The sequence below is a fragment of the Lycium barbarum genome, chromosome 10 (genome assembly GCF_019175385.1).
Source record: "Lycium barbarum isolate Lr01 chromosome 10, ASM1917538v2, whole genome shotgun sequence".
NCBI lineage: Eukaryota > Viridiplantae > Streptophyta > Magnoliopsida > Solanales > Solanaceae > Lycium > Lycium barbarum.
This window is the reverse complement of record NC_083346.1, coordinates 725,713-747,180: the sequence shown is the minus strand read 5'-3', so window position 1 is coordinate 747,180 and position 21,468 is coordinate 725,713. Positions and strand designations below refer to the sequence as shown.

General features: G+C 33.2%; 2 protein-coding genes and 1 long non-coding RNA gene across 6 annotated transcripts; all 3 read right to left on the bottom strand.

Moving 5' to 3' along the window:
* Positions 1-6,396: 6,396 nt before the first annotated feature.
* Positions 6,397-8,805, bottom strand: LOC132615202 (uncharacterized). Its single transcript, XM_060329765.1, has one exon. It carries the CDS (start codon positions 8,803-8,805, stop codon positions 6,397-6,399), a length of 2,409 nt encoding a protein of 802 aa, XP_060185748.1.
* A 3,462-nt stretch (positions 8,806-12,267) lies between these two features.
* Positions 12,268-14,571, bottom strand: LOC132614298 (glucan endo-1,3-beta-glucosidase 4-like). Its single transcript, XM_060328710.1, has 3 exons — positions 14,293-14,571; positions 13,019-13,267; positions 12,268-12,453 (listed from the first exon to the last, which is right to left on the bottom strand). Exons 1-3 carry the CDS (start codon positions 14,414-14,416, stop codon positions 12,419-12,421), a joined length of 408 nt encoding a protein of 135 aa, XP_060184693.1. The 5' UTR covers positions 14,417-14,571; the 3' UTR covers positions 12,268-12,418.
* Positions 14,572-15,693: 1,122 nt separating this feature from the next.
* LOC132614873 (uncharacterized) lies at positions 15,694-20,494 on the bottom strand. Of its 4 annotated transcripts, none has more exons than XR_009572475.1 (5): positions 20,274-20,494; positions 18,811-19,005; positions 18,370-18,685; positions 16,573-18,282; positions 15,694-15,931 (listed from the first exon to the last, which is right to left on the bottom strand). It is a non-coding gene; the product is annotated as an uncharacterized LOC132614873 (long non-coding RNA). The 4 variants fall into 4 exon arrangements; XR_009572477.1 differs by having other exon boundaries at positions 18,838-19,005; XR_009572476.1 differs by having other exon boundaries at positions 18,811-19,001.
* Positions 20,495-21,468: the final 974 nt, after the last annotated feature.

Genomic DNA, 21,468 nt, shown 5'->3' with positions numbered 1-21,468 from the left:
GAGAATGCCAAGTGTATACATAGTTAGTGGCTTTGGTCATTACCTTACTTAAAGACCCAAAAAGAAAAGAAAAAATAACTTTTATACATGAACAGTGTTAAAACACTATCAAATAACTATAAGAAATTATTTATAGTAAGTGAAACGAATAACCTGAAACATAAGACAGACAACATGTTATAATTTAGTTTACATTGATTTTAATTGTCTCTACCCTATTAATTTATATTTAAATTGACTATAAAAGAAATGGATGAGTTTAAGTTTTATGTATTGATGATATAAAAAATATTTACATAACGAGGTCAATTGACTGGTAAAACTCTTGAAAAACATCACTAGCCCCTTCATCTCAATTTATATGATGATATGTTTTTTGGTCGGTCCAAAAAAAAATACGACATTTTTATATTTATCAATAATTTAATTAAAACTCTCATTTTGTCATTAATGATGTAATTTATAGTCACATAAATATCTTTGGATTGTTTTAAACTACCAACTTCAAAATTATCTTTCTTTAATTCTTAGACTACGTGTCTAGTTAAATAACATTATGTAAATTAAAACGAAAGGAGAAATTGGTCATCTGATAATAACTTGCTATCACAAATTAAAATCTACTAATAATATTAAGGGTTGATAATACTTTTGGTCCCGCAATTATTGATAAATCTAACATTAATCCTTGTTGATATCTTCTAAGCATATTTTCACCTTTATTCCTTTAATTAGTCAAAATATGCCATTTTATCCTTTGCTTGTGAATAATTATAAATTTCTAATATTATTCACCGTAGCACCATTTAATTACCCTAGTGTTACGTTAAATTTGTATTGTTACTTCATCTTTAAAGATGATATATTTCTAAAAGTAATTCAAATATAATATATTTAATTTCTCTTATATAATGGACCAAAAACACATAGTATTTTAACTAATTAAAGGTTATATATACAACTTAAAGCCAAAAATTCAGTACTGTAGTATGAGTTCTCTCTCACTCACACACACAAATTGAAGCTTTCATTTTACCATGTGTACAAATAGGGAAAAAAACCCCTCAATTTTCATGCATAATGCAATAATCAGAGATAGGAAGAAATGCAATAAATGGAACCTAGCTAATCTGGCAATTGAATGAAAGGCCGCAATACTAATTTTTTTTCCTGGGAAGAGGCAACAGTTACTTGTCCCAAGGTGCAAAGAGAGATAAGGATGAGAAATTGCCTTAAATTCTCTACTGAATTACAGTGTGATGGCATTTATGATGACCCATTACTTCATGCATAGCAAAAGGGACGCCACAAGGTGTTTTATATTGTTCTTCTTCTTCTTTTTAATATTTTTTTTAATGAAATTTAATTTTGGTTGAACAAATAATGCAGTGTGAAAATCTAGGTTAAAAAGTCCAAGGAAAAAAGAAGCAAAAATACCAAAGTTGCTGGACTCATAATGAGGACCACACTTGATGTTTAGTGAAAGTGGTGGGGCTTTGGTTGCCAAAGTTGTGAATTTTTCAAATATTTTTTGATTTTCTATCCCACGTTCGGTACTCACTTTAAAGTTTGATTAATTCAAATTTGTGCCGAAAAGCTTCACTGCGGGAATAAAATGTTTGGTGCTAAAAATTACTCAATTCTTAGAGCTTGAATTCAAAACTTCCAATTAAGTATGAACGGATAATTACATATTCAGAAAAGGTTTTTCAAGTAGTTAAATTGTGCACTTTTATATGATTCAATTCAAAGTGTAAAGTCGAAAAGCAAATTCAGTAGCAGGTACAACTACTACATCCCACTAACAGGCGTGGTTTCAATCTTATATGTAAGTTCTAAATCACAAAGAATTCCTAATTTGCAATTGAGTACATATGCGATTAAGTTGCTTATTGTGTAGAGTATATTATGAGAAAAAAGAATTTATTTTCCTTATTATATTTATATGACATCATTATTATTTACATAATTACTACTATTTTTTTTATTTTTTTTTTATCTTTCCCCTCAATTATGCACATCCCCATTAATGTGAAGTACTTTAACAATCTCGTCGAAGTGACAAACAAAATATACTTTTTATTACCTATTACTTTTATTCACCGTTTAGCTTCCACTTCATTTGGTTGGCTACTTTAGATAAACAGAGTAATATGACTTGCTATGAATATATAACATACGGCTTCAACGAAGAATTGCAACGTAATTATAATTTAAGAACTATATAAAAGTGCTCCTTCCTTGGCCAAATTAGCCTCGTTTCTAGTGAAGCTTCAGCTGGCATATTTTCTTTATCTTGGTCATTATAAATTGTCACGTGAGTTAGACACGTGAAGAAAGAAAAGGGAAAAAGTTAAAATTTATCCTTAAACTTTGTGAAATAATTCATTCATACCCCTCTCGTCTTCTTCTTCATTTTTTTTTTAATCTAAGAAGAAAACAACCACTATCATAGCCGATGGCCAAGAGGACTTTTGTATTTCCGCGACAATGAATTCTCAATCTAAGCGTATTTCCTAAATAATTAAAATTTGTAAGATCTTTGTGAAACTACTCCAGATGATTTGATATTTCTTGAAAAACATATAATTGCTCATTCCATCCAATTACATTAGACCTAATTTGTTTATGTATTCATTTAAGTGGTAAAATGTGTATGTAATTCATTAAGTCAAGAAGTAGTACAATTCTTGTTCATTTAAATACCAAGTGACAATTTTTAACTAACAACTCCAATCTGAAGTTCTGAACATTTAATTATTGCACTTCTTAGCAAGTTGAATAAAATATATATTTGAATATTGTTTTATTTTTGAAAATAATTGAAGTTAACATTAAATTTGCAGAAGGCAACAAACGACAAGCTAAGATCACAGTTAGTCACTATCATCATTTATCTCTTAGGTCGTGTTAGAGTTGCACATTATATTTTTTCCCACATAATTAATTTTTTTGCTCTCCCTTTTAATGCATTTTTTTTGTGTAGCTCCCCTAAAATTCTCGAGAATCTATATATAATATAAAGTTAGGCATACACAAGATGATGTGGCACTTCTCTATGACCTCTATTTCTATTTATCTTTTTTCTCCTTTTTTTGGTTTTTTCTCAATTAAAAAATTTATGTTCTGGGTTAAAAAAAATTAAAAGTCACGTCTCTTGATTGCAGCAACTAAGAATTACATTGGCTAATAGTTGATTTATATAAAATGAGTAACGTATGGCACGTCCTTTAGCCATGAATCAAATTAATGCTCTTAATACTCATATTTTACTCCATATTTTAGAATGAAGAAATGGGCACGTTCTTATAGACCTGAATCAAATTGAGGATATATCCGTAAATGTGATGATAATGGAGGATTAATTATTCAACTCATCCTCATATTTTTCCTCTACATAAATAAGCTTCATGCCCTCTCTTTGGATAACATATTCTATCAAACTTTTGAGTTTCTTTTATATTTTTAAAACTTTTTTATCAAGTTTTAGTCATTTTTTGGCAATACAAAAACTAAATAAGTCGACGCTAAATCTGTGGCGAACTTCCCGCTGGACAACAAAAAAAGGAAAGAAGGGGCGACAATATTAGAATAGAGAGATCGACAGGAAATATCTTTATAGAGATTTCATTGTTGGTTAGTTTAATTATTGATATGAGTTGCTTCTTTATGTTTCACTTTCATTTCAAAGGTGATTAACTAATATACAAGTTATGATTCAAAGTCACTTTTGTAAGTTTGTAGTCTTGATGTGTGAGAATTATGATTATGAGACTTTGCACTTTGTGGTGTGGATATATAAACGGTATTCTCAATTTGGTCGGATGAATTAGCTTCCTCGGATATTGCAGTTAAATGACTTTATTCATAATCTACCTTCTGAAGCAAGTACAACACCATTAAGTGGGTTAAGGAAAGATTCCAAGACACCAGAGATGAATTTCCGAGAATGAGGAAGGTGATGTGGCACCTCTCTTTGGCCAAGAAACGTAATTCTTTTTTATTTTTAAAAAGGCCTTTTTTTCCTTATTCCTCTAATTAGAAATGTCTAATACCAATCTCATGAGATTTTAGTTACAAATTCTTCATTTAAGTCTCTTGAGTTTACTGTCTTTATTATGATCTTTAAAAGAAAATACAAGCTTTTAAATACTTACAATTTTTTTTACTTCTCTTCCGTTCTTTATTATGATCTTTAAAAGAAAATACAAGCTCTTAAATACTTACAAAATTTTTACTTCTCTTCCGTTCGTACAAATAATATTTATCAATTCATCAAATGTCTATCAATTATTTTTCTGCAGCATTCTGTAATGAGATATGATGAAATGATCCCACAGATTCAAGGTTCTTGCAGGAATTCAAAGAAATCATTATTTTTCCCATTCTTTCCAACTACTGATTTTCACACTCTCTTGATGTTAAATAAGATGACTTCTATATCTTTCTTTTTTGCAGCTACTTCTTATTCTTCAAAAGGGTAATAATACCCAAACGATTAGTCGCTTTAAAATCATCCCTAAAGCAATCGTCTTCCCTCAAACATTCAGGCATAAGAAATAGCCAACAATTCTCGATGTCTCTCAATGCTAAAGTTAAGATTTTGAATTGATGTCCTTTTATTGATTTCTCCTAAATTACATTGATCTATTATGAAGATTTAATATAATCCGATTAATTTGCAGACGTTCCTATGAGAAATACTTATGATATTAGAATTCACGTCCTATCGAGCATCTTATTCCTTTTTGAAAATGGTTTATTTTATAGCTTTGTAAGATTAATCCACTAAAAATTACTTCTGTGAAATTTTCCTTACCGAATATTCCTTTTTAGAAGTATTAGTTCATCCTAGACGAATTTGTATTGCAATAAATTTGCAAAATTTAGTTTGCTTTGAAATGATTACTTTAACAAGCGAAGAGAGTTTGAAAATTGTTTTTCTATAGAATTCATTTCTTTATTTAATATTTTTATGAATCTTTATTTATTTATTTTTTCTTATCATATATATTGCATTAAAATTTTAATATTGTTACATGCAATTTTTTTTTATCACATAATATTTTCTCATTTTATGTGAACTCCTCTTATTATGACGTGTTCTACTCCACTAAAATAATGTTGAATCTTTATTTATGATTTTCTCATTCAAACCTTTATTGAGTTAGATTGATTTTTCATACTTAACCTATAATATTTTTCACAATTTTTTTCTGTCAAATAATTTTATACATAATTTTATGATTTGAATCATATTTTTAAAAAATTATAACCGTGTGAAGCGCGGACAAATATACTAGTTAAGTATATATAAACTTAGAGTTAATTAATCTTGATTCATTCCATTAATTCGAGTTCTAGCTTTGCACATCACACACAATATCTTGATCAAAACACAAAAGTTAACATAAGAGGGGAATAAAATGCATTTAAGGGTGTGGCCAACAGTCAACGAAGTAGGTGAAAATCTTGGAGATTATAGTTTAAATTTCAGCAGAGATAAAAAATGTGAAGTGATGTCTACCAAAACCTTGACGATCAACAGAGTTATTCAGGGACGAATCTAGATAATTATATGGGGGTTCCTGGGAACACCCATACATTCATGCGGATCCGGTATTTATAGTGAAAAATTCAGTAAATATATAAGAACACAACATGGAACCCATTAACAAAGTGTGTTGTTGGTGTAAGTGCAGAGAAAGGACCCTTTAAGCTTTCTTTCTTCTTGGTTTGGGGTTCGAATCCCTTTGGTCTCCATATATAGTAGGCCTTTGTTTTTGGCTCTTTTTATTTTTTAATTTGAGATGGATGTGAAACCCCAAACTTCAAATCTTGGATCCACCTTTGGAGTTATTCAATATTTGTATGTAAAAGAGCAGATATCCAGTAAAATAGTCGATGTGCCCAAAAGTTAGCTTAGACTGGTTATGGTGTGAAGGAGGGATAAATTGGATTATATTCTATGTTATTCGAACTCTTAAAGAATGTGCTCATATCAGATTCTCCAAAAATTAATATTGTATATGGATGATCGGGCAGGCGTGAATCCATGTTTTTAAAAAGTTTGAGCAACGTAACTTGTATTAATACATATGTGGTTATACTACGTCCATGGATATATATGTAGCATTAATGGGGCATTGACAAAATAGCCACTATATGCATTAGCCAGATATGATTCACTTGTCAAGTAAAAATGTGACTGAGATTAGTGATATTGCTAACAGAGGCGGAGCCAAGATTTCAAGTCTGGGGGTTCGAATCATAAGACAGGATAACGACCTCAAGCTAATGTATAACAACCGTTAAACTAACGAACAAGTATCGGTATTTAATATATTCAAAAAGGCAACAAACTACTTATACACTACATAAATATAAGCATTATCATTACAATTGCACTCGACGAGTTGTCATCTTTTGAAAACGATCAATGATCGCATCATTAGGTACACTTTCAAATACTTCATCCTCTATATAACAAACTAAACAATCATTCAAAAAGCCATCACTAATTCTACTTCGCAAGTCATTTTTAATAAACTTCATTGAGGAAAAAGCTCTTTCCACTGTTGCTGTAGCCACAGGTAATATCAAGCTTAACTTCACAAGCAAATAAACAAGTCCCCATGTCTTGTGCATATTTGATTTAACCAACGCCATCGAAAGATCTCCAAGTCCTTTCAAATTTGAAAAAGCTTTGTCCACTTCTCTCACATAGTAAATATAATTGTCAAGATCAAAACTAAGATCATCAAGCTTGGAAGCACTGAACTCATTTGGATAATAAGTAGCAAGCTTCATGATCCTGTTTTTATCATAATTTGCAAAAGAATTCTCGGGACTCAAACTAGCCATGCCAAGAAGTAGATCTGTATTCACTTCACTAAAACGATTGTTAAGCTCTGAAAGTTGCAAATCAATAACAGCATAAAACACTTCCACACGTAAATGATGAGAATAGATAACACTTGAGCTTTTACGCTTCGACTTTCCAAGACCATACTTCTCATTCATTTCAGGGATCATAATACCATTCTTTTCACAAAATAAGGAGACGTCTTCTACCGAAGAATTCCATTCAGATTCCTTCATTGATTGCAATTTTCTTTTTGTGAAATCAACAAGCTTCATAGCACTAACAATATCTTGATCTTTTCGTTGCAAAGCCATATTCAAATCATATGTAATCGCCAAAATTTTCAACATCAAATGCAACATGTAGATAAACTCATAAGATCTAATGTCTTCCACTAGACTTTTTGCCATTGCTTTCTCATGATAATTTGCACCCTCATTTGCAAGAACTCCAAGTACATGCACAATTGATGAGAATAAGGAAATGAAGTTACGTACCGTCTTAAAATGAGATCCCCAACGGGTATCACCAGGCCTTTGAAGTCCAAGTTCTTGATTTAATCCACTTCCCGTATGAACTTCACCGAGCACTAGTAATTCCTCTAATTTTTCAGCTTGATCATCTCGAAGCATCTCCCTACGCTTAAAAGAACCTCCAACGATATTTAAAACATTGGCAAGAATGTCAAAAAAATTATTCACATCATGATGTTTTTTTGCAACGGCTACAAGAGTCAATTGCAATTGATGAGCAAAGCAATGTACGCAATATGCCGAAGAATTATCTTTCAAAATCAGAGTTTTAAGGCCATTAATTTCTCCTTGCATGTTACTAGCTCCATCATAACCTTGTCCCCGTATTTGAGATCGACTCAAAGAATGGTATAAAAGCAAAGAATAGATCGCTTCTTTCAATGACTTTGCAGATGTATCTTTCACATGAACAAGACCAAGAAAACGCTCAATAACTTTACCCTCCTTGTTTACATATCTCAAGACAAGAGCCATTTGTTCCTTATGAGAAACATCCTTAGACTCATCAACCAATATCCCAAAGTAATCTCCGTTCAAGTCTTCAATAATTGCATTCACTGTTTCTTTTGCACAAGAATTCACAATGTCTTTTTGGATATCGAGAGAAGTCGTGGTGTTATTTTTTGGAGCTTTTTCTAGTACCACATTTTTCACATCTTCCTTCTTATCGACATACCACTTTAAGAGATCTAGAAAATGACCCCTTCTTGTAGAAGTTACACACTCATTGTGACCCCGGAAAGGCATTCCTTCTTTTAAAAGATACCTTATCACATCAACCGAAGCATTCAAGCGAACCCGATAATCACCTTTAAATTTCTCGAAAGGCTTGTCAAATGAAGTTAGAATAGATTGTTCTTGATTCATCAAATCTAGCATCATCATGAAACATCGAGTATGAACACTATTCACTTCACCCACATGCTTTTTAAGCCTTTCTATACCTTTATTCCAACTTCGAAAACCTTTCGTTGTGAAAGCATCACTTACTTTTTTTCCATATCCTCCAAGCTCATTTTTAAACAAGTAACAACATAAGCAAAATGCTGCATCTTTTTTAACACTATATTCTAACCATTGAGAATATGGATCGTCAAACCAATCGGGATTAAAACGACGCAATTCTCCTCCAATATCTCTACTTGGAAATTCAAATTCTTCAGGTTGGCAAGGTTTCTTTAGTATGTAATATCTCCTCACTCGGTCACGTATATTAGGAGAAAATTTCGACATTTGTTTTCTTTCAGCAGGATCTGATTTAAGATCCAAATCAGCCAACACTTTGTCATTATCTGATGCATTGAAAAGATTGACAGGCGACGAAGAACTTGGCAAATGAGAACTTGGCAAAGGAGAGCTAGGAATAGTATTTGAAGGAGCTTGAGGCTTGAAGAAATTCGTGATCATCTTGACTTTTGCTTAAAGATCCTAAAATTCAAGAAAACACAAATTACACTTCAAATTTTGGAGAGCATACAAAAGCAATATAAATCTGCTGTAGTTCACCATAGCTTTTAAAGGCTATTAACATTTAACAATCAAATAATCTTAATGTAGACTCATCTAAAAACAACATTTGCACTTCTTTAATTAATCATAGTTCACAATCTTAAAGTAATTTATTTTGCAAAAAATATCTTAAGCTTGTATACTGTGTAGTCTCATATTTAAAGAGAAACATATTGCACTCTATATAAAAATTAGAAATAAGAAAAGGACCACATACTTGTCGGCTTGTCGGGGATTTTGGTATTGAAATTTGGAAAGCAAAACAGGAAAATTTCATAAATATAGAAGATCAACAGGAAAAGGACGACATACCAGTCGGCAGTCAGCAATCAGAGGCCCGTCGGCATCCCGTTCTCCAGTGAAAGGGGGCAACGAAGTGGTGATTTGCAGGCTTTAAGCAAAAGTTAAAACCCTAGATTTTTTGAAAATTTATTTTTGATTCGGCTTTGTTGTGAAAGAGAAAGATGAAAAAGAATGATAGCTAATGTGTACAAGTCGTTTGTTTTTTTGCTTTTGGGGTTGGATTTGTTAGTTTTATATTTTGTACCCCAAATCCCAATGGAAAAAGCTGCTGCACTGCTTTATACCAAAGAAAACAAAAAAGAAAGCAGTGGGCGCTAGTGGGATTCGAACCTGCATCATGAGTGGGATAGCACTTCGCTAGGTACTACCCAGCCACTGAACCGTTTGCTTGCTTATGTATGGGGGTTCGCAAGTAAATATTATCTATATTTACTAATGTTTCTAATACACATACAGGGTCTACGAAAAAGCTACTGGGTTCGGCCGAACCCCCTATATCACTGTAGCTCCGCCCCTGATGGCTAACATATGTAAATTAGACTTCCTTTATGATTGCATGGTTGAAAGTTGAAACATTAATGGAATTGGGAAGCGTGTCCACTTGATAGACAAATGATAAGGAAACCCCATATTCACGATTAGATTCCATATTGTTGGACATAAATTTTTATGTCAGACAAAATGAAATTTCAAACCTGACCAATATTATGCAGTTATATTATTCATGAAATAAATAAAACAGCTACTAGTAGATATGAATTATGAATATTGGTCCTCTTTTCTTTAAAATATTTTTTTTGCTTCATCTCTGAGTCTTCTGATTTTATCCCCACATTTTAGACTCAAACTTCTGAATTTTGTGTTCACATACATCAGATCCTATGGTCCTCCATGTAAGTCTGTGCACAAATCGATTCAACTCGAATTTTCGAACCAATTCGAAACAATTCGGATAATTCAATTTGGATAATACAATTCGATTTCGATTTACAAATGCAATTGTAAATATTATGGTTTAACGGTTCGGATACGATTGGCTTCAATTATCAACCGAACCGACCCGAACAAACCGAATATATATATATGCCACTAATGACTAATATGACTAATACTCTAATAGTCTAACCATATATACGCTTAATACTTAATAGTGAAGTAATATTTATTTAACTTCAAAAGTGGTGCAAATGAATGTCTGCATGCACACCTTGCACTGGATATTCATGGCCTTCTTGTTGGCCTTAAGCTGACTTCCCTTTTGGTCTTTCATCTTTTCAGCGTTCTTCTCACGAACCATCTTTTCCTTTTGGCCATTGCATCCACCCATGACTTTGTTTGTTCTTTGATCTTAGCCTGTACAAATTAGAGTTTTTTTTTCGATTTTTTTGAGGATGCAAACTAAGTTATTATGCTTGTCTGCTTGCAAGTTGCAAGATGCTAGATTATTAATTTGGTATATATAATGTGGTGTTGGCGGATTTGTATGTTTGCACAAGTTGTCAAACTCTTGTTTTGCTATTTATATTCTATTATGCTTGCAAGGTTATGATTTTTTCTTGGTTAATGTCTTGGTTATAAGGCTGCAAATTTAGGATCTCGTTATTTTTTGTTATGTTTACTCTAAAACTAAAATGAAAATAGTTGCTTGTTTAAATTTCGAACAAATCGATTTGTGTAACCGAATCGAAATAATAAAAAATGAATCGAATTGAACCTAGAATGTATCGAGTTTGGTTGAGAATTTCAGAAAGTCGAAATTCGAAATTTCAACTCGATGACGGCCAAAATCGAACCGAACCGATTCGTGCACAGGCCATGTACTTAAATCCCTGTTATTTTTTCTATAAATCACCTTTATTAGACTAAAAAGCTAGTAATTTCTTTGACTTGGCCTAGATCAATTTAGCCAGAGGTTAATAGCGAGTCTGGGTCCGTATTTTACTCTTATACACACACTAATTAAATTTGTACTCTTCATTGGAAATGATTAGTGAATATATATAGTGATGTTGCATCCACCTATTCGATGACCTTCTGAGTTACTATCTCTGAAATTTCATGCAGGGTTAGTGTTATAATATGTGCGCTTATATAAAATATTCACACTTTAACATTTTGACCAGCTAATTCTAGTCTTTGTGATGCAGGAAGGACCGTAGGGGAATTGTTTATGTATTGAGTTTTAAGCATCGTTGATATAAAATTAAATTTTATACTATGATCAGGCAACCCAAAGGATATCGACATGTAGTCCTCTTAAAAATGCAGAATTCGTAATTTTGAAAATAAAACAAATCACATGTTACAACATGTAAAAGTGTCTTGATTATATACAAAGTACTTACAATATCGACTGACAGTACATATATCTTAAACTCGTACGTATTCATACTTTGTTTGGCATTTTATAGTAAGCTCTAATCAACCCCGATGGTAAACAAACTTAATAAGACTAAATTAGCTTTACTATTATTAAACCTTGTAAATTTCCAACTATGAGCTAGCTGTTAGTCTCGTACTAATAATCAACTCCCTTTTGGTATTGCATTGAATTTCTTTCTTCATGCAGTTGATTTCCTCGTTTTTATTTTCAAAATATATATATCTATTCATGACGTGCGTTAGCCGTTCTAGAAAAAATAAAGTAGAATGAATTCTGAAGATTGAGAATATTTAATGTGGTATTATTTTCATTAGCAATTTTACTTTTTTTTAGGATGGGGCATGTGAATTGGGATGATATAGTGAAATAGCAACTTGCTGGATCTTAATAAAGTAAAAGGTGCCAACGATGTAAATCATTTCCAAAAGCTAAAGTTTATGAGCTTAATGTAAAGTTTGTTACAATATACATATCCAGTGAATTTCTTAATAAATATGTAAAATTTGGACATAAATTACTGGATTATATCGAATTGTACTATCCATATGATCTTTTAATTTAGTTTACTTTAGGCTATTTCTCCCCCGTTAACCTTTTTCTTTCTCTCACAAATTAGAGTTCCCATAGTAGGGAAAAGGGGAAAGTAAAAATAGAAGGAAATGAAGAAAAGGAAAAGGAAAATTCTCGCATCATTCCATGGAGTAAATTTTTTATTACGTTTACGTAAGTAATAATCAAAACATATAAATAGACAAATTAAAAGAAGGAATAACAAGAAAAGCACAGATTTAAATTAAATCTTCTAATCTGGGAAAAAAGATTTGATCAAGGAATAACCTCAAACTTGCATGCATCATGGCCTGTCAATATAGAAAATGATTATCAGTAATCAAATCATTTGCAACATTTTATATTGAGAAACGGTCCGAATTTGGTCAACATTGCTCAATTTTCTCCTCAGTTAGATTTTTGATTTATTTATACGCTTGTCATTAACAAAGTATCCCATATTCGTCCTTATCATTAATGGGGCTGTAGCGTGAAATGGGTGGACTCTACGTGTTCAATTTTCTAAAGAAAAGATGTTCATATTTGGTCCTCGACTTTTGACTATAATTTTAAAATGGTTGGAATTTCCTTAAGGCTCAAGCCTTTACCCTTTTATAGTCAACTTTGAGGCATATCATCTTAGAGCATTTAGTGTATATTGTTCAAAATATGGTAAAAGACTTAATCATACTATGTGTTTAAACCAAATTAAATATTTTAACATTATTAGTAATTAAAATTAAAGTGAGAGTACACATCACCTAATCATGATTAAGTGATTAAATATATGTACGAAAGACGCACATCTTGCATTCACGGGTTAGCTAGATAAATTTTTACCCCAAAATATAGCAGGTAGATTTCTTGGAAACTTACTTGGATCATGGGCAGTTAAAACAGCAGCAGAATTGAAGTAGCAACTAGCCCCTTTTTGTTTCAAGTTTTGGTAGTAACTATTGAATGCATAAGAGGCATGTTCCCTCGCAGTATTTGGGAGGTAGCATGGCTGGTTTTCTTGTATTTTAGTGCAGTCTGCCCCATTTTGACATGCCCAGTTGAGGGCTTGCACCAGCTCATCATCTGGTGTCTGCTCATCTGCTATGCACCAGTCATGAAACTGTCCCTCTACATAGACCAAAAGGACAAAATTTCATTAGCCAAGACTTTAACATCAAATCAGAGGCCTTGGGTTGAAGCCTAGGGAATGGAGAAATTCCTGGTAAGGACGCTCTCAAACTGCCTTTATACGGACTGATAAATTGGACCAGTAGATTTCGGATACGAGACCAGATGATTAAACAAAAAAAAGATAGGGGCTTTATTTAAATGAGCTTTTGCAAAACGTAACGGATCCTAATGAAAGCGGATGGTTGTGATAGTTGAACGATGAGTAAATTAGTCTAACTATGATGAATCCTCTATACACTAAGGGGGACGGCCCGATCAAAGCAGAAACAAAGGATCATATAGTCAAGTAGTCTAACTATGTGAATCCTTTATACCTTTGAGGGGCCCGGCCCGAATAAAATGAATACAAAAGTTTCATATTGTCAATTAGTCTAACTAAGATGAATCCTCTAAGAGGCTGACTCGAAAATAAACCGGGTAAAAAGGATTCAATATTGTCCAGCTATAATGAATCCTCTATACACTGAAGAGGGCAGCTTGAATAAAGCATAGACAAAGGATTCATATAGTCAATTAGTCTACCTATGATCAATCATCCACACACTGAAGGGGCTGCCCCCACCCCCCCCCCCCCTCCGCCCACAAAAAAAAAAAAAAAAAACTAATACACGATTCATATATAGTCCAGTTTTGATGAATATCCTATATACGTTGAAAGAACCGGCCCGAATAAAGCAGATACGAAAGATTCATATAGTCAACTCTAACTTGTTTTGAATTAAGACGAAGTTGATTATTGATATTAAAGTGTGATTTGTTTCATTCTTGGGTGGAACTATGCTATTAGATCCCATTGCCAAATCTTGGTAGGTAAAACAGGTCAGTAGATCTAAAAATTTGCAGCCAATTTATATTCAATTCTTGGCTAGATCTAGTCATTAAGAAGTCAAGATAGAAAGCAAATTTCCTAGTTAAACAATTACATATTTCAAAATGGAAAGAAGAAAGACCAAAATACTTACCAGATTTTAAGGGAACAATTGAGAAGAAGAGTAAAGCAACTAGAATCTTTATCAAATTAAATGACATTGATCTGCACATCAATGATCTCTTATGTAAATTTCTGTTGCATCTGGAACTTGACATGCTTATTACAATTTATGAAGTTTGAAGCTTCTTGTAAAGGGTATGATGGTGCCACTACCACATGCAAACTTTGAATCCTTTGATTGTGCGAATTATTCAAATCGTTCTATAGTGACTTAAAATGTATGCAATCATTATTCAAATTGTCTAGTTTGCCCTCATAATTATTATATACAGTACCATATTTCTGATATCAACACATGCTACTATAGGATTTGTATATTTAGTATATAAAGGGTCATAGTTGTCAATGGACTAAAAGAGTGGGATTGTAGCATATAATCTTTACAGCATCAAGATCACCGACACGAGAGGAAAACATAAAGCGATAAAAGTGGAAAATTCCCCTCTCTTCCAGTTGTCTATTGACTATTGTAATGGGTTGATTCTCCTTGAAGCATTTAACAGATTAATTACAATCATAAGTATATATAGCACGTAAATGTATTGAAATTGCTTAATACTTTAATATCAAACATCGCCAGCCATGACCAGAAAACACCTCACAAGTTATAAGACGTATGGATTTAAATATTAAGATCAAGACATGTTAGCCTGAATACATATCGCAATATTGAGATATTATATTGAGAATTACTACAAAAGATAAAAGATCATTTATTTTCTCAACATCTGAATGTATGAAATATATGAAAATTCAAAAAACAGTACTAATTAATCTAATAACATATGAATAAAATTACTAGAAAAAATGGTGGTTACTGGTGACGGTGGTTAACCGTGGGTGATGACCGGTGATGATATATAGTTGGTAGTGATGATGGTTGTTGGTAAGCTAGCTAGTGGTGGTGATGTCTGATTGTAATATATATACAGGTGATGATAGTTGGTGGTTACAGATCATAATGATGGATGATGGTGATAGATAGTGATTGTAGCGACTGATAGCAGTGTGTGACGCTCACTACAAGAAAAAAGGTCTTTAGCGAGGGGAAATCCGATCGTTAAAAGACTAAATCCGGTCGCTATAGGTTAATAACGACCAGAAAAAACTCGGTCATCACCGGTCATTAAAAGCTCCGTCGTTAAAAGTTAACGACCGGGTTTCAAGTCCGGTCGTTAAATATCCTTTAGCGACAAGAAAAATTCCAGTCGTAAAACCTAACTTTTGGCGACAAAATTTTCCCTTCGCTAGTTGACACACCAATCGTTAAAAACAATTAACTACTACTGATACTACTGATTCGGCTGTTGAAAATATTAACGCCCAAGAAATCCAATTGTTGCAAGTGCTTTTAATAAAAATTATTGGACACTTGAAAAAAAAATCATCACATTACTAAAAAAAATATATAAAAATATACACATTCCGATTACATGACATTATATTTGCCAACTCCAAACAAAAGAGAATAAAATTATAGCTTTTACAAATGTGACATTTCTAAACAGATTGTAACAAAACCAAAGTAGATTGCTTCAATTGTTCTGCACTTTCTTCAAGGGTAGCAGGCCAGTTCTTTAGAATCCAGCTTGTATATTGTAAATCTTGATCTGTTAAAAGAAGAAAGGTCATCTCAATATAGTAACAAAACTCCTAATAGATAGGCAAGAGAATGTGCAAGCCAAGAGAAAAGGATTCTCTATCTCGTAAAGCTCAAGCTCTAGAGCATCAAAATTCTAATTCAAGATTCCCCTGATTGATTGATGTCCAGCTTTTAGTTCCAAGTATGCAACCTCATACATAACTTTATTCCATCAAATTAGAGCAACTAATGAGAAAATCTTCTAAACAGGACCTAAACCACTTTTCATATAGGTTTAGTAATAAAAATATCATGACATTTGTATTTTATTTAATGAATAGAATAATCATGATTCTTCTACCTTATCCATACTCATTATCTTCACATAGCAACAAATCACAAAACTTTAATAAGTACATCAACTTAAAACAATTAAAAGGTCTTGGTTTCGCATCACAGATTCTGAAGCCTAGGATCAAAAGGAATCAGTAAGAATATGAGATAATGAAACATATTCTATCAGTTGTTTTCAATACTACCAAAAACTACTGGAGAGACTCTTTACACAGAAGATTGGAAACCAGATACTCCTGTTATTAGAAAGTGAGTTACTTCTACTAATATGTTTAAGGAATCAACTTTGGTATAGAAGGCATGTTATTGTAGAACCTGGTATAAATTGAATGATACCGGACATCATTTTCCAGTTTTCCAAATCTGAAAAAATTACAAATGGATGTGTTATATACATGCCAAAGGATGAATTACTTTTGTATCCAGAAAATAAATTTGAAATAATAAAAGTAGAGGCATGCTCAAGCAGATGACACAACAAATAAGATGAAACAACACACTTTATGTAAAGTGTAGACTATTCTAATCTCTATGGATGAGATTTAATAACAAGAGCCACTTAAAGTAGAAAACAGAAACACTAAGAAGTAACTAATTATAGAATAACCTTAAAAAAACATGTCACCACCAAACTTATCTCAGTCTTCAAATTCTTGACCTATTAAAAGTTTCAAATTTATGTCAGTTTATTAGCAAAGACTAAACTTATGAAAGAAAAAAAGAGAAGACCACAATATTAGGAATTAGTACCAACTATGTACTATGATCCAAAATGCAGTAATGCAGACGGAGTACCAATAGCATAAGAATTTTCTACGATCATGATTTACCTCCATTATTATATATTGGTAACATAATCCTCAAGTCCTGCTTATGCCAAAATACACCGTACAAATAGGGATAAGAGATGAGCTTACTTCATGAGAATATAATGGAACTCAAATTCAATGCAGAGAACAAGCTATCTTCACATCTTTGATAGCCAGTATAGTGGATGCACTACTATCCAACTAACAGGCTACAAATTCTCAAAATAAAAAGAATTAAATGTCAACATAGAAGTTGCATCATGGACAAGTATTCTAATATATATCGGCAAAAATATTGAACCTTGCATATGTCACCATGATGCTCATATTGCAGTAGCAGCGATATTAGATCAGAGAATAAAAGAGAAAGAAAAAAAAGCAGCAGCAGCAGTGATATCAGAAAAGAGAAAAGAAAAAGAGGAGAAAAAACGCTGTAGTAGCAGCGACATAAGGTAAAAGAAAAGAAGAGAAAGAAAAAAAAAACAGCAGCAGCGACGATATCAGAGACGAGACGAAGAAGAGAAGAGGAGAAGGGGAAGAAGAAGAAATAATCATACCTGTAGCTTGAAGTATAGAAACCAGACCAAGGAAGAGAGCAGCAAAACTAGTAAGAAAGTTGAATCCTTTTCTGTTTAAAGTCAACTTTTTATTAAAATAAACGAAGCGCATGTTTCTCGCTTCTCTTCCACTTCGATCTTCTTGAGGAGAAGAGTCCCTTCTTTCTACCAGCGTCGCCTCAGCCTTCTGAAGCACAAGCCAGTCGCCTTACCTCAATGCTTTAGGTGACGAAGCTAGCGCTTTTAATAACACTGATTTTCACAAGTCCAATATAGCATATCAACTATTTTCTTTACAGATTCTAACAAATCAAACAGAAAATAACTCAACAAATACAATGATATAAGCTCACAAGTATTTCGTTTTCATTTGTAAAAGAATAAAATGAGAAGGCAAAACAAAAAACTCATGTTTTAAATCCTTATAGTCACAGCTGCCCACATGTGATCCAGCTTATAATCCTCAATGTCCGCCCATTAATGTACGCGCAATGGACACATATTACCATCATTAACTAATATAGCTAAGTGTCTCGCTGAGGCATGATGCTTCCAACAATTCGATTGTGGTAAAAAGTGACGCTCAACATTACTCCAGCTTTGAGTCCTGCACCTGATCGACACTCTCACATTTTTTGCCTTTTAAGGTTCACATGGACCTGCAGATTTCAATTTAAGTCAATCATAAAAAAAAGTTCCAGTCCGATAACAACAAAAGTAGATTACAAAATGAGACAATAAAATACTTATTTCGTTTCTCTGAGTATTTGCATCAGTTCAGCTTCTTGAGAGGGGAAACATAGTCTTCTTATGGATCAAAACCAGGAGCGTGCAAAGACTCTCATTCTGAGCTAGCTCATTCAGATAAGAAGTTGCTCTATTACACTTTTTACTTTGGCCAATCGGAGGTCTTTGTTCAGCATTTACTCTTACTAAACTCAAAGCTCTAAAGCTTTTCCCTTGTCCTCTTGCTAAGGCACCAGGTGGAATGAATGAATGTTTCGCAGCCTTCAAAGTTGATTCCATATCATACTTTTGAGATTTTGACGGATTCAAGTCAATCTAATCTAACCAAAAAACATAGCATTATTAAGCCACACCAGAAAATAATTCAGTACGTTTTCAATAGGAAAAGGGATGCCAAATAGCACTTCGACTATTCTTAATACATGACAACACACTACGACCTTAACCAGAAAAGCGAAGTGCCCGACCAGTGAGCTAGCAATTGCTGGATGTTCCGAGAAAGATATGAAAATGGAGATTCATCTATTGGTTCACTTAGCTGTCCAGGAAATATGAATTTCATATATGCACAGTGAAAAATTTCGACGAAGCGGTGACCCGTGACACTGTTTCCCCTAAGGTGGCTCCGCCCCTGCCTACCATAGAATAATAGAATAACCGTTACAAAGGCAAAAATATTAATTGTAAAATACTTTATGTGGAGGTTTCTATTTCAAAAATGAATAGACAAATCAAGGATGAAGCAGTATAGAAACTTCAACTATTGCCTCCTCTGTCCAGCCAACTTACAGAATACTCCATGTCCTCTTATTTTTTTTGGTTCAATCTGATAAGTTGTTCATGATACCAAGAAATATCTGCGAGAGGACAAAACTTCTCCAACTGTATGTTTTCTCTAAATAATTCGAGATTGTGACAGACATGTAGGGAGCATATTACAGAATAACTACAACTAGTAGATGAAATAAAAGTATACGGAATGACCAAAGACTTGTATGACTTTAATAACCTGCTAAAACCTTGTAACTAAAGGCAGACATGTGAGCAACAAAGAATTTAGTAAGAAAATTTACGGCAAATTGTCAATGGTTCATCTTCTTATGATATATCCTCTCAAGCTAGAACTTCTCCGTTTTGAAACAACACTCAAATACACATGAGTTGGAGAAAGACAAAATAAAAAACACCTCATGTTAACAATGCATTGCAAATGGTTTCCTGAATTGAAAAGCAACTTGGTCTCGTCATTAGAAAGCAACCAAAAGCAAAAAGAACTCAACTGGCAGGGAAGGACCAAATTACGTAATTTAGGTCCACATTCAATTATGAACTCAAAATGTTTGACATGCTTCTACAACTACTAATATTCTATCCACCCTTCACAAGTTCCATAGGTTATTACATTTAACAATTCAAGCTTTACACTAGGATCCTTATTGTTTACAGTTCGGTTCAAGGTAGTTGCAAAGGCATTCGCTATTAAATTATTTTTTCTCCAGGTTTCAAACTGGTCGATCATAAATAAGTAGATTATGGAACAACAATAACAACATACCCAGTGTAAATAAGTAGACTATGACAATGGAAAATTGCCAAAAACCAACGCTAACAGCCAACCAAAACAGTAGAACAACTCAATCGCAAGCAATTCTTCAGTGATACAATTACCACAACTACCATATTAGCATAAACAAAACACCTTCTAATGCCACATCACAGTTGCTATAGACAAAGGATCTGAAATCAATGCCACAATTTAATCCTAATTTTTCTTATTATCACTAATTTCTTCTTTTTTTAAAAAAAAATCGTGAAATGTAGGGTTGTTAAAACGGAGGATGACATGAATTGTAAGAGAGGCCCAATTTGGTGAACTACACAACTGAGAAAGTAAAAAAATTACCTCTAATTTGTAAGCTTGTAACTCAATTTTGCTCTTGGCAACAAAAATACTATGATACCTTGATGAGAGAAGAGATGGAAACCTAAAGAGAGCTTCCAAACTAGAATTCTGTAAATATTCGATTCTCCAATTTTACCGATTGGAACTGTTCTCGTGTTCTCGACGATCTGTTCTGAAAGAGTTTTTCTTTTTCTTTTGTTTAGGCTTCTGGGTTAGGGTGCGCGGGGGGGGGGGGGGGGGGGGGGGGACAAGATGGTGGGTTGGGGATTATGGCGTTCTATACGTGGGTTGGGGAAAATTGTGGGAAAATCTAGCGCCTTTTTTTGGGTTGATTAATTTTAACGACTGGATATTTTATTTTTTAACGACTGAATTTTATCCCCTGGTTAATGGTGAATTAAAATCTGATCAGAAAAAAATTGGTTGCTATAATTATGCAAATAACGACTGGATTCATATCCCGTCATTAAGAAGTGGTCGTTAAAATCCATTTTTTTTGTAGTGGCTATATAAATTTAGTTGATAGTGGTGGTTCTGGTAATGATAGTTGATGATGATGATTGTAAATTGATGACTAGTGGCGGTGACTAACTATGGGATTGAAAATAATGGTAGTTATAATCATATGGATGGTGGTAGTTGATAGCAAGTGCAAATGCAACAAGTAACGTTTGGAAGTGGATGGAGTACAACAACAACATATCCAGTGAAATCCACAATGTGGGGTCTGGGGAGGGCAAAGTGTACGCAGACCTTACCCCTACCTCGGAAGATGGGAAGGTTATTTTCAAAAGACCCTTAGCTCAAGAGAAAGCATGACGAGAAAAGGTCAGATAAGCACAAGCAGTTCAAAACAATATGAAATGAAACTAACGAAAGCGAAAAAGCCATGATAATGCAGTCTGAAAAAAAAACAGTAGCTATGACAGATAAGTAAGATAATCGAAGTACAAGAAACAACATATAGTAGCAAGAATCAAAGGGCAACAAACTACAAGTCAAAACTGCGACTATTAGTACGAAGGGATACGCGAGACTAGCTACTAGTCTTCTACTCTTATCCAAGTCCTCCATAACCTTCCTTCTAAGGTCATGTCCTCAATAAACTGGAACTACGCTATGTACCGTCTAAGCACCTCTCCCCAATATTTCTTAGGCCTACCACTACCTCTTCTGAAACCGTTCATAGCCAACC